The sequence below is a fragment of the Erigeron canadensis genome, chromosome 6, assembly GCF_010389155.1.
Source record: "Erigeron canadensis isolate Cc75 chromosome 6, C_canadensis_v1, whole genome shotgun sequence".
NCBI classification, from domain to species: Eukaryota; Viridiplantae; Streptophyta; class Magnoliopsida; order Asterales; family Asteraceae; genus Erigeron; species Erigeron canadensis.
Window position 1 is genome coordinate 1,162,074 of NC_057766.1, and position 13,573 is coordinate 1,175,646.

Here is a 13,573-nt window from a genome sequence, read left to right on the forward strand (position 1 = left end):
TGGCGAACAATCAGTAGAAATGATTAACCACTGGAGTCATGATCATCCATTATATCTTACAGTTGTACCACAAGGCGGTAAGAATAACATTATGCCTACTAATTATAATGATATTGGTACAAGTAGTACTGATGATCCCATAACGGTATGCCATTGTTGTGTGCGACCCCTGTCGTCTCCATACTATATGTGCAAGCATCATGGGTGTTCATTCACACTCCACAAATACTGTGTTGAGTTATCTCGCACGTTACAACATCCACTCCACCCGCATCATCCCCTCCGCTTGGTAAACACAGACGCGCTACAATTAGTCTCTTATTTAACATGTCAGGCTTGTGACAAAATATGCAACGCATTTTTGTATAAATGTGATACATGCCGATTTAAACTTGATGTCAATTGTGCATTTTTACCTAAAGTCATCAAGCATGAGTTTCACAAGCAGCATCATCTCGTCCAACATGTTGGTCATGTCGATGCCAGCTCATGTAGAGTATGTGACCGAGGCTTTGCCAGTCACGTTGGCTATTCTTGTGACGTTTGTGACTTCCGACTAGACTTGCATTGTGCACTTAGATCGCCACGCTCACTTCCACATAGGTATTGTAAAGGACATGAAGTTCCGTTGATGTATCCCCCTATCGAAGATCATCCTGAAGATTTCTACTGCGAAATTTGTGAGCAAGAAATGCACCCCTTACTCCCGCTCTATTATTGTGGAAAATGCACAAGCAAGAACTCTTTTCACATTCGTTGCCTTAGTAGAATGTATTGGTTTGAAAACTACTTGATGGAGGGAGTTTTGAGTGTTAGGGATCATAACCATCCATTAACACTTGTTAGAAGAAAGAAACCACCAAAAGAGGTCTGTTTTGGTTGTAATGGCGAGATTAGCGGTTATTTATTTGTTGAGTGTCGGACTGGAAATTGTCCTTATTGTTTGTGTCTTGATTGCCTGGAAGCAAGAGTGGGGTTGTTTTTTATGTAAAGTCTTGATGTAGTATAACAAATTGTTGTAGATGTACAATGAAGATGAAAAGTGTTGGATTGCCCCCAGCAGACTCGCCAGAAGAAAAAAAATTGAATTTGCTAGAAAAAATGGTGATTTGGCCTGAATTTGTAATTGTTCATGAGTTAAATGTTAAATGAGTGAAATCGAATCAAATACTTTGCTTTGATACTAGTATAACAAATTTGAGAAAAGTCAGAGAAATTTCTATTTTCATTGAATAAAAAAATTAAAAAATGATATATAGTTACCAGAATTATTCCTGGTATTCCGTGAATCAACATGTTCGATTACTAATCACAAGTTTCCGTTTGCATCATACCTTAACCGGAACTCTGTAAGATCCCAGCCAAACTCACGGCGACTTCATTATCTCGTTTTCTCTTTATATAATTACCTCAATTTTTGGAACTTTGTGTTTGTTGTATCAGTTTGTACATAAATTAACCAAATGACAATGAGGGATGTCGTCAAGTTTTGTAACCGAAGTGCTTCGTATTCGACCATTATGACATAATAACAAAACAAAGAGTCGATTAACTGAATAAATTTTGGTCACCTCAACTTCCTAGTGTTTGTTGGTTTTCAGTCACGCTTTTGTGATTATTCACTTTTAATTTAGTAAACAAGAACTTTGAACTTTCTAAGGGATAAACAAGATAAATTAACATAATTAAATATAAAGGCTTACATTTGGCAACTTTTGAGATGGGACAACAATGAGTGGTTTTTGTTTCTTTAATGTAATGCTAAGTTTTTCAGAAATGTCATATTTTTCACCCTTAGGCAAGCTCCAGTTGAATGAATGCAGGAGGGAAGCCAATATATATTTGTTCATTTTATCTGCCAAAGGAATACCTGGACAGACTCTTCTCCCTGACCCAAATGGAAGGAACTTTAAATTGTTTCCATTCAAATCGAATTTGTATGTCTTGTCCTCTCTAGTTAAGAATCTATCCGGGTTGAATTCCAACGGATTGTCCCAATATCGGGGATCCCTATGTATTCCCCACGTGTTCAAGAAAACGGTACAGCCCTTAGGGATGGTGTATCCACCTATAATGCAATCTTTGTTAGGCGACCGTGGATTTAGAAATGGGGCAATAGGGTGTAACCGGAACGTTTCCTTGATGGTTGCATCTAGGTATTCTAGTCTTCCAAGATGTGATTCTTCAACAATGTTATCGACTCCAACAACTTGTGCTAGTTCTTCTTGAACCTTTTTCATTACCTTATGATTTTCTATAATCTCTGTCATTGCCCATTCGACCAATGTTGTCACTGTTTCAGTCCCACCTATCATAATGTTCTGGTGAAAAAAGTTTAAACCAATTGTCACTATATAAGTCAAAAAAATAAAGATTTCAAAGATTATTGGGTTGTATTTCATAAATTCAAATCAGTAGTATTGTAAACTAAGGGGTTTACAGATTTCAAAGGATTTTGATAAAAGGAATTTGGAATTTGTTATGTTAACCTAAGGAATTTGGAATAGTTTATGATGAACGATAAAGCGTACCAGCATAAGTCCCTTCATTTGGGTGACATTAATCTGTTTCTGTTCAGTGAGCTCTATCAGGACCTCTAAAAAATCTTTCTTATTGACTCCCTGCTGATCATGCCCAACTCCTTTATTATCAAACTTCTTGAACTTGGATTCGGTTCGTTCCTCAATCATCCTTGTGAAAAACCGATCCAACTTCTTATGTTGCTGATTCGATTCTCGTTCAATACCCTGTATATCAAACCAAGCAAGGCTAGGAAAGAAATCAGACACATTCGGCTTACCAAAAAGCTCAAAAATCTTTGAAGCTAAAACCTTCAACTCGGCCATACGTTTGACATCTTTTGCCCCATTATTAGACGCGTTTCCTCCAACCATGCTCGTTATAACGTTATAAACCGTCGTAAAAGCAATCTCCCCAATATCAACTTTCGTCCCGATTTTAGTAAAAACATTATTGATAGTTTTCCTAACTTCATCTCTTCTAAAACAACTACAAGCTTCAAGATTCTTGTTACTCAACACTTCATGAACAAATATCTTCCTAAGATTACGCCAATAAGTGTTGTTAGAAAATCCAATATCTTGGCCACCATAAGTGATTATTGAACCCGCTACTGTTATTTTCGTGTTGGCAAAAGTCTCGTCTTCATCACGAACAACTTCTTTTACTAGGTCTAGTGTGCTTATGACTATATGAACTTTTTTACCCACATCAAATTTGAAAATGGGACCGTAACTTTTCGTCATGGTGGTGAACTGTTTATGCAATTCAGGGCCTAGAAATGGAAGGTACCCTACGATTGGCAACGAACGAGGACCCGGTGGGAATGACGGCGAGGAGCTCGAAAGCGTGGTGATTTTGTACCATAAAATGGCTAGCAATATGGTAACAAATGCCATGATGATTAGCTCGATGTTGTTGTAATTACTGATAACTTCCCATGACCATGACCCATTGTAGTTTAAATATGCCATATTTTAGAAATGATGATAGATGTGATGGAAATTTTATTGTGAGTATATATACAGAAGCTAGATGTGATGGAAATTTTATTTTTTGTAGTTTTGTTCTTGACTTTGTAATGAGGTGTCATTGGGATGTCTTCAATTCTCTCTTCATCAATTAGCCATTGTTGTTTTGATTGCCGGCTTTGTGACGTTTATCTATACATCTATACATACTTATAAAAATTATAGCATCTTTTAATTTTAAAAATGTTAGAAAGTTACATTAGCCTATGACAGAATTACCCCTCTTTTTATTTAATTCACCACCCTTAATGAAATAAATTACACCACTAATCCGTCAACTTTTAAAATAACTACACTAACCATAAAACTATTAATTACATTTGCATGAATAGCCTACATTACTCGTAGTCGCCATCACTCGTCGTCGTCACTCATCACCACCACATTGTCGTCACTACCGCCGCATAGCACGGACACCATGCTAGTTTTTCTAATATATATTCGTGTATGATTAAGCCAATTTATATTACCTCATAGATGACTAGTTACTCTGTTTATCTACACTATTTAATAAAACAATATTTTTTTCCTTTAAACTTTCTATATTTTAAAAACCAAAAATACTCTTTCCTTTATTCACTAATTCAAACATTTTCTTCTAATATACCTATAATACCCTTAATAAGATAATTTACAATATAGACATCAATGAAAACTTGGTCAATTGTTTGATAAAGGTTAAGATATTGTTTATTTGAAAGAGTTTGTATAAAAGAAACTTTGTTATACCATCCAGCCTAAGTATTTTTTTTTGTTCCATAACTAACTTCTATATTGATAATGTTGTAAAATTTGTGTATTTGACACGTGTTTAAAATCTAGTTACTTTTACATTCAACACCATCGTCGCTCCCATCACCGTCCCCACTGCCACTATCACCACCACCACCTCCGCTATCACTACCCTCACTGTCTCTGCATTGTGCGAACATAAGTATAGTTTAATTTTAGTTAAGAAAGAGGATGGTGGCGTATATGGTGAAAATACTTGGTAGGTTCCAAATTCGATACTTATGAGCAGCAAGAATATTCTCTTGGGTGGCTACGGAAGTTTTGCGGGACGATTTCAAACGGCATACATAGTACCCGATGGTCACCCCAGGATAATTAATATTAATCTAATACAAAACAATTCATTGGGATATATTCTTTTAGATCTTGTAGTTCCACGTTAAGAAAATTAATATTAATCTAGCTAAGCCTCAATTATCTTAAGAGATGAATTTATATCATTGAGAAATTGTAACCGGAGTTTTGCAAGTCATTGCGATGAGATGAGATGTTAGATATAATATAAGGGCAAATTTAATTTACAAAATCTGTTTACAACACACTAGATTAAAACCCACACGTTGTGCGAGGTTAACCGAAAACATGAATAAAAAATATAACAATTGATAGTTACATTATTATTCATAACTTATGATAGAAACTGTCAGATTACGACTGTTTCAAACAATAAAATTATAGTTTATGAATTTATGCGTTAAGTATGTAAAAGCATGAACAATAAGGGAAAAGTGAATATTAATAAAAAGAAAATTTTGACATGTATACATATCCATAAATCTAAATTTATATATTATAGATATAATGATAGAATAGTTTGACTCAAGTCTTCAGATGCACTCAACTTCATTGATACAAATATTTTCTTACTTTTTATTTTTTATTTTATTTTTATTATTAATTAATGATGATTAGGATTAATGATTAGGAATAATTTAAATGACATAAGGATGCTTAAAATTATAAAATTAATGCAAAAATGACACATCATTAAAAATCCTACATGACATCTACTCATAATTGTCAACTAAGCAAAAACATATCCTCTCTTAGTTATATAAAGAGATAAATTTATCAAAAGAATTGAAATTTGAAAGAATTATGATTGTTTTATAAAATGGTACTCGTATAATAAAACCCTCATTGATAAGTTTATAATTTAATTTTTTTTTTGTTAAACAACTCCTAAAGAATGTATATAAGGTATATTTATAACTATGTACTTTCATAAAATTAAAAAAAATCAGTAACCTGCATTTAGATTTTATTTCAAAAAGAAAGTCAAAAGTCATAACTTGGAGTTATTAGACACTACCATAGCCGTTAAACTCGTATGAGTTAAGTCAAAATAAAGTAAAAACGAGTCGACTCAGTGGGTAACTCGGATTTGCTCCCGGCTCATAGCATGACTAATTTTTTGTATTGAAAGTCGGTCCGAGTCATAGGTCACAAAAAAAATTTATAATTCTTTTTAATTTGTAATTTTTTTAAAATTTATTTTTAACTTAATATATAACTCTAATACTATATTTTTACAATAAATACTTATATATAGTCCTAAATATATATATATATATATATATATATATATATTATTAAATATCTTGATTATTATAATTCGAGTAATCTTTATATTAAATAAAAAAGGATTGTGAATTTGTGATGACATAAGATTTTTAAAAATTGTGTACTTTTATGCATCTTTTTAATTATTTATGACATCATCATATTAATTTTAAAATATCCTTCCTTTTATAAATATATCTCGTTAATATAAATTTTTATTAAATGTTCACACTATTATGTTAGTTTTTAATCACATTAATTTTTCGTTATAATAGGCAGAAAACTATAGTGTCTTTTTGGATAGGTTTTACTTTTTTGTTTTTACCACACGTATGTGTTTCAACATCTGTCCACAGCTGCACATGTTCTGTTTTCCTTTAGTTTCATTATCCACATAATAACTTATCATAACCTTTTAATTTATTTAACGTTGTTATTATACATTTTAATATGATAATATATTTTAAAACTATCCAGATATAATTCAGTTAATTTGTAAAGCGTTTATAAGTTAACTCGGGTTGAATTTGGGTTGATTAGCTAGTGAGTTAAAAATCAGGATTTCGTGTCGAGATAAAGACAACGAGCCACCAACTATGGACCCTACTACTTAGAGGTGCAACTTTCGGTTAACCAGTTAGGTTATTTATATATAATAACCGAAATCGGTTTTTTTTTTTTTAAAAATAACCAGTTTCGGTTAACCTATACCGGTTTGTGTTTGGAAAAAACCTTAACCGGTGTAATCGGTTTCGGTTAATAATAACCGGTTAACCGATACCGGTTAACCTATTTCCAGTTTTTTTTAACCGGACACATCATACAAATGATTCAAAAAAGTTAAGTTATTAAAGTCTTACCTTGGAACCCATCTCTACCGACTTCCAATCCATCCCTATTAAAAAAAACACTCCTGCGAGTTTTGTCACATGGATTTAACAGATCAAATCAAATCCCATCAATTTCTGGTTCTATTATCTGAATCTTCATCGGGGGTTCTTGGTCCTCGTCGTCAACAAATCAAATCAAATCAAACAAGATCACACACCAGGAAAAAACCCAAACGGGTAAACTTGAAGATGGAGAAGAAGTTGAATGGGATTTTTGTGGGGTTTTTTTGTGTCATTGATTGAATGGGGAAGAAAAAGTCTAGAAAAGGAGTTTAAGGAATTAAGGCAGCGGTGGGTGTAATGAAAAAGGTATGAGATTGGCTAGTGTTAATCAGTATATATATATTATTTGTGTATGTATGGTAGGTTAACCGATTAACCGTTTTTTTAAAAAAAAAATTAACCGATTACCGGTTAACTGGTTATGATTGGTTTCTGTTTTCAAAATGTCAAATCGATTCCTAATTGTCGGTTTTTCCTAACCTATAATCGATTATTACTGTATCGGTTACTAACCGGTTACAGTTATAGGTTAACTTTCGAATCGGTTCCGTTAATCGGTTTTTTTTACACCTCTACTACTACTAAAGTCCTAAAGCTAAAAGTGCTAGTACATGTCAAATATAGGGTGGGCCGGATAACTTGTATGGGCCCAAATGCGTTTATTTCATAAAGCCGAAGCATACTTATAATGTGATGTGGGCCAGTGAATATCGCAATTAACATTAGCGAATTTTGTGGATAGGCGGCATGGTCCATCACTCCATCCTACTCTTAAAAATAACATCATCAAATCTCGAGAGTAGCGACTATCATTTTCAACAAGGGAGGCCTAGACGTGTACAAACCCAACTCCTGGGACATAATTTTTGAGGAGACATAAATTTTTAAATTTTTTTTTGATATATATACACTATATATAAAATGTATAATATGTTAAAAGATATGTTAAAAGTTATTGAATCTTATTTACGATCAACAATGTCTCAAAAAAGACTTAGTGGATTGTTCATCATAGCTATGAGAACGAAATCTTAGAGAACATAAATTGTGAAGAGCTTATTATAGGAGAGCTTCATAGATCATCGGGTAGATAAGTAACGATTATGGTATGTAATTCTAAAATTATGATCTTATTATGCATATATACCTTATTAGCCAAAGTACTTTTTTCGTCCCTGTGGTTTTTCGAATAAGCATTTTTCATCCTCGTCGTTAATATTTGGCTAAAATTGTCTCTATGATTTGCATTTCGTCCCTGCCATCATAACTTTGTCGTTAACCCCCTCACATGCAAGTCACGTGAGGGGCATTTTTGTCTTTTCATAGAGTTAAGTGCAAAAATCGTCCCTGTGGTTTATTGTTATTGCATTTTTCGTCCTTGCCGTTAACAATTCCAGGAAAAAATTTAAAAAAAAACAAAACAAACAAAAATTACCGTCCCAATTTAATCCAAACAAAACAAAAACTTATATACCTACATTTGAGGATATGCTCAATCACTTTCAAATGCAAACACGTACATACAATGTTTTAAATACCGGTAATATACCCGTAATACCGGTATCGGAGGGTACCCGGGTACAACTATTCTGATATTTTCGGTATTACCGTTCTGTTACTTCCGGTATTCACATTTTTTATTTTTTGAATTTTTTTAAAAATTATTTTTATAATACTTTAATGTTATTTTTTTGTAATTTGTGAACTTTCTTGTATTTTGATATAAAGTGCCTATTTGGGTTTTTTTTTCCGAGTGAATTTTAATTATATTTTGACTATTTTCGTTAAATTGTACTCGTAGTAAGTTTTATAACATTTTTAAAATAATATAAATTAAATTAAATTAGTTGTACCGGCCGGTATTAAATTAGATCCTTATATGTAGGTGTATATATAGGTTTTTGATTTGAGTTTGTTTTGGTTTTTGATTAAATTTTTGTTTGGAGGTTTGTTAAATTCAAGGATGAAAAATGTAAAAACGACAAACCATAAGGACAAATTTTGCACTTAACCATACGGATAAATTGGTGAAAAGACATCACGTGCAAGGCACGTGAGGGGGTTAACGGATCCAAGGACGAAATGCAAACCACAGGGTCGATTTGAGCCAAAAGTTAACGGCGAGGATGTAAAGTGCTTATTCGAAAAACTACAAGGACGAAAAAAGTACTTTGGTCTACCTTTTTGTTATAATGTTAGTTATCGTTTATAAAAAAAAGGTAATTTATATATTTGAATCTGGTTAAAGTTAGGAGCATAATTTTCTTTGTTCGCCCGGGGAGTTAAAATTTTCAGGACCACCACTAAATTTTCCAGCTTGGTTAAAAATCCCAATGAAAAGCTCCACAATCTAGCGATTAGCAACCAATTTTCAACTAGCTTATACTTATTAAACATATTAATATTTATTAAAAAAATAATTCATTTTCACACTAAATCTAATATAAAGTTTTAGGGTCATCATTGCAATAGCTAAAAAAGATAATGTTATCGTAGTTATATAAAATTTCATTTCCACTAAATCTAGTATAAATCTGTGACTTCTATTTATCAAATAAAATTCCCTATGGTAAAACTGTGATATTGGATTGTCGACCTTGATCCCACTCACGTCTCACGGTCAACTACACTACAATTAAATTAGAAAAATGTGCGACTTGAACCCCCGAAATTTGTTGCGTGTTTCTCACCATTACGCTATTATTAAAGGAAGTACGCTGATTAGTATTTTTAGTGATGATCGGTTGTTAGAACTAGCATGTACGTCGATGATCAGTTTTATTGTATGTGAAGGTCATCTAAGGGTGTTGTTAATAAAAAAATGGAAAATAGAAAAAGGAGTTCAAAACATAATTTTCTCAAAAAATCTTCCTATCCAAACACGAAACACTGTTTTCAATTTTTTTTTATGAGAAATTAAAAAACATTTTTTTTTTATTGTTTTATACTTTTCATTTTTCAGGATTTGGAAAACCTCAAATTATTTTTCATTTTTTGGTTTTGGACGCATTTTTAAAATTTTAATTTGTTGCAAAAGATGAAAAACTCTTTTTATTTTTCTAGAAAATTAAAAATTAAAAACTAAAAAATATTTTGTACCACAAAACACGCCTTTAAAAGTCTAAGAAGGCTTGATCTTAGCCGACCATGGTTCCAAACTAACTGAACATAAACAAACAACAAAGTATTAGTCATGATAATGAATTAGTCCTAACAAAGAATCATTATTAAAGCCATTTATAGTAAGCAACGGATCTCCGTAACCGCTTAAAATCAAACAACCAGTGGATCGTTATAGTACTCTCTCATTCCATTTTAATTATTATTTGGATGAAGCTTCTTAATTAATCACTTGTTTAGTTTTATACATCAAAATTAAAATGTGTCTACTACTTTAATTAGTGGATGAACATGCAATTAGCTTTGCTCGTTTTCTTATTGAATGTTTATAAAACACTAAATCTTCTACTGTGTGTGTTAAACTCTTAATTTATTACATAGATGTAGACTTTTTGAGAAGTTTGATCAAAACATGTAAAGTTTAATTACACTATCATGCATATGTTCCATTTATAATTAAACTCGGTTTAACAAACAACAATAACAACACCCAAACCCCGTTACATAAATTTATTTTTTACACTTTCATATATCAACAAACAAGCTCGTAATATCACATGATGACAATGTTAGATAATATAGATTAGTATACTTGACTCCTTCCAATGTTGGAAAATAACATAGTCCAATAGCAAGAGTTTAACCTAATCACAATATTCTATTGATCTATATTAAGATTATCCCATTCACTAAATAACAAATTCAAGACAAAGAACATGATCCGGCAGGCAAGATAGCATCTTATAATCAAGGAATATATGTCAACTATGAAATACGAGTAGCATCTTAATCTCCAAGACTTTGTTGCTAATATATGATATTATATATTTATTCACTAATAACATTATATATATCATGTTACATCTAGAAGTATACATATACTTGCTAATAATAGGTTATATATAAACATTTAACAATCTTCCCTCTCTATATTTTCAATATACTTGTAATAATTTGATAAAATGAAAGTTGAGATCATTTCAAAAGAGAACATCAAACCATCTTCCCCAACACCATGCCACTTGAAAACTTACAACTTTTCCATGCTAGATCAGTTTATTCCTAATGTATATGCACCCCTTCTCTTTTACTACCCTAATGATCACGACGGTAACAATGGTATTTCCCGAGCTCTCGAAAGATCGATAGCTCTAAAGAAATCTTTATCCAACACCTTGACTCAGTTCTACCCACTTGCCGGAACAATCAACAAGAATCAACTTTCTATCGATTGTAACGACGTTGGTGCCAACTTTGTTTGTGCTTTGGTCAATCGTCGTCTTGATGAGTTTCTAAGCTATCCTGACTATCGGCAAATCAATCATTTTCTTCCTTTTGAGCCTAGTTTGGATGGGTCAACTCCAAGTGATCATGTACTAAATGTTCAGGTAAACATTTTTGAATGTGGTGGAATAGTTATTGGCTTTTGTGTTTCGCACAAGATCTTTGATGGGGCCGGTTTCTCAACTTTTCTTAAAGGATGGACAAACATGGCTTGTGGAGCTAAAGAAGTTGTGTGTCCAAATCTAAATGTATCATCTCTTTTTCCTGCAAAGGAATTGTTGAATGGTGGTAGATATATTATTGCAAATTATGGGTCATTTTTAAGAAAAGGTAACTTTAGTACAAAAAGATTTGTATTTGATTCTCAAGCCATAGCCTTACTGAAAACTGAGGCAGCTAAAAACGGCGTACACCATCCATCAAGAGTAGACGTGGTATCTGCTTTCGTATGGAAGTGTGCTATGGCAGCGTCTAAAGAAGCCCGTGGTGTTAAAAAACCATCACTTTTCGTCCACACAGTGAATCTTCGTAGAAAGCTTTCAACAAAGTTGTCAAAAGACCTTCTCGGAAACCTTATTTGGTTCTCATATGCTTTGTGCCCAACTAACTATGAGCCCACGTTGCACGGTTTGGTCAATAAGGTACGCCAAAGTATCTCAAAAATCAATAATGAGTTTGTGGATCAAGTACAAGGCGATGAAGGGCATGTTGCATTGGTGAAGTCTCTTAAAGAAATGGAAGAAATTGGTACTAATGAGACTACTGATTGCTATTATGTCACAAGTATGTGCAAGATGGGTTTCAATGAAACTAATTTTGGTTGGGGGAAGCCGAGTTGGGTCACTAGTAATATATGCAACGATATCCCGGTTTTCATGAATCTTATATGTTTAATGGACACCAAGTACGGTACAGGGGGAATAGAAGTTTGGGTAAATATCGACGACGAAGAAATGAAGATTCTGCAAGGCAACCCGGAGCTACTATCATATGCTTCCCTAGATCCAAGTCCTCTCGAACGACAACTACATATAACTAGCAATTTTGCTCCCCATTTCACTACAAGAAACATGGATAAATGGGACGGGCGGAAACCATATGATCAAGTGCTCAAAAATCCAGGCCAAATAGCATCTGGCATGGTTTTGGAACGTTTTGCGTTCCATCCTAAACACGGGGTTGCCAAACACATTTGGGCCATACAAAAACCGTACCAAATAATGTTCAGCACCGCGTTTAGGAAGGCCTTACGATTTTGTCCCAAATAGTGAGTATTTGGCACACTAAATTGTATTCCCTTTCTGTTTTAGTGCATATACAGATATACTGTCTATAAATCCTTGTTACAAGGTCAAATGATTAAGGCAGGTATGAATTTTGTATGTATGAATACAAATTGGTTGTGTGGCCGGATTGAATTTCATCGGATCCATGGATAGAATTTGAGATTTTTTTTTTTGAACGGCATAGAATTTGAGTTATCGACTTATTGAACTTCATCAAATCCATGGATTTTGCTGTTGATTCATTCTTATATACTCCGTAAACTGTATGTTTGTATATTCACAAATCACAAGTACATTGATTTATCTACGTATCTATATCTATACTATCTAATAAAACAAATCCCCCTATCAATTATTTCCGTTTTTGAAATATGTACCTTATTTGACCTTATACATTTTTTATTCCCATAATACTCTTTCCATCCTAAAATTAAGCACGCTAGCTGCAACCAGTGTCCCTCTTTTGTAACCCGCAATTTTGTTAACTCTAATATGAAAATTACTACCATCAACCGCTGTCACTTCCAATCACCGCCGCAGTATACCGTCGCTGCATCGCACGGATATCCATCTAGTTTTTCATCATCTATATTCATATTCTTACTAAAAAAAAGTTGCATTCGTTCATATCCATTTCTACTTTATGAGACGGATAATAGATGTTTATTGGATATCTTTGAAACATTTTTATCAAAGAAAAAAATGACTTTGAAATGTGAATAAACCCCTACCAATCAATACATATGTCGTTTGTATTCTTTAATTTTTGTTAATGAAGAAAGGAAAGGAAGAGGGAAGGGAACAAATCAACCCAATTTTGAAAGGAAACAATTTAAATTGTAACTTACCTTCTTTTCCCTTCCATCTCATTTCCTTTCTACCTTTTTAAAATATCTTAAATAATACACCTTATAAAAAAATATTTCAATCTCTTATCTTTCTCCATTAAAAAAATCTTAAAAATGATGGTTTGTTTGTAGATGATACAATCATGAGTTGGTGGTTTTTCTCTGTTTATATGATCAAAATTCATGATCTATTTTAAAATTTATACAAAAGGTCTATCACCCGGATATTGCCTAAG

The 13,573-nt window shown here is 32.8% G+C and overlaps 2 protein-coding genes across 2 annotated transcripts; one reads left to right on the top strand and one right to left on the bottom strand.

Moving 5' to 3' along the window:
* Positions 1–1,685: 1,685 nt before the first annotated feature.
* Positions 1,686–3,494, bottom strand: LOC122603009 (geraniol 8-hydroxylase-like). Its single transcript, XM_043775620.1, has 2 exons — positions 2,532–3,494; positions 1,686–2,321 (listed from the first exon to the last, which is right to left on the bottom strand). Exons 1-2 carry the CDS (start codon positions 3,492–3,494, stop codon positions 1,686–1,688), a joined length of 1,599 nt encoding a protein of 532 aa, XP_043631555.1.
* Positions 3,495–10,881: 7,387 nt separating this feature from the next.
* On the top strand, positions 10,882–12,471 carry LOC122603010 (stemmadenine O-acetyltransferase-like). Its single transcript, XM_043775622.1, has one exon. The coding sequence runs from the start codon at positions 10,882–10,884 to the stop codon at positions 12,469–12,471; it is 1,590 nt and encodes a 529-aa protein (XP_043631557.1).
* Positions 12,472–13,573: the final 1,102 nt, after the last annotated feature.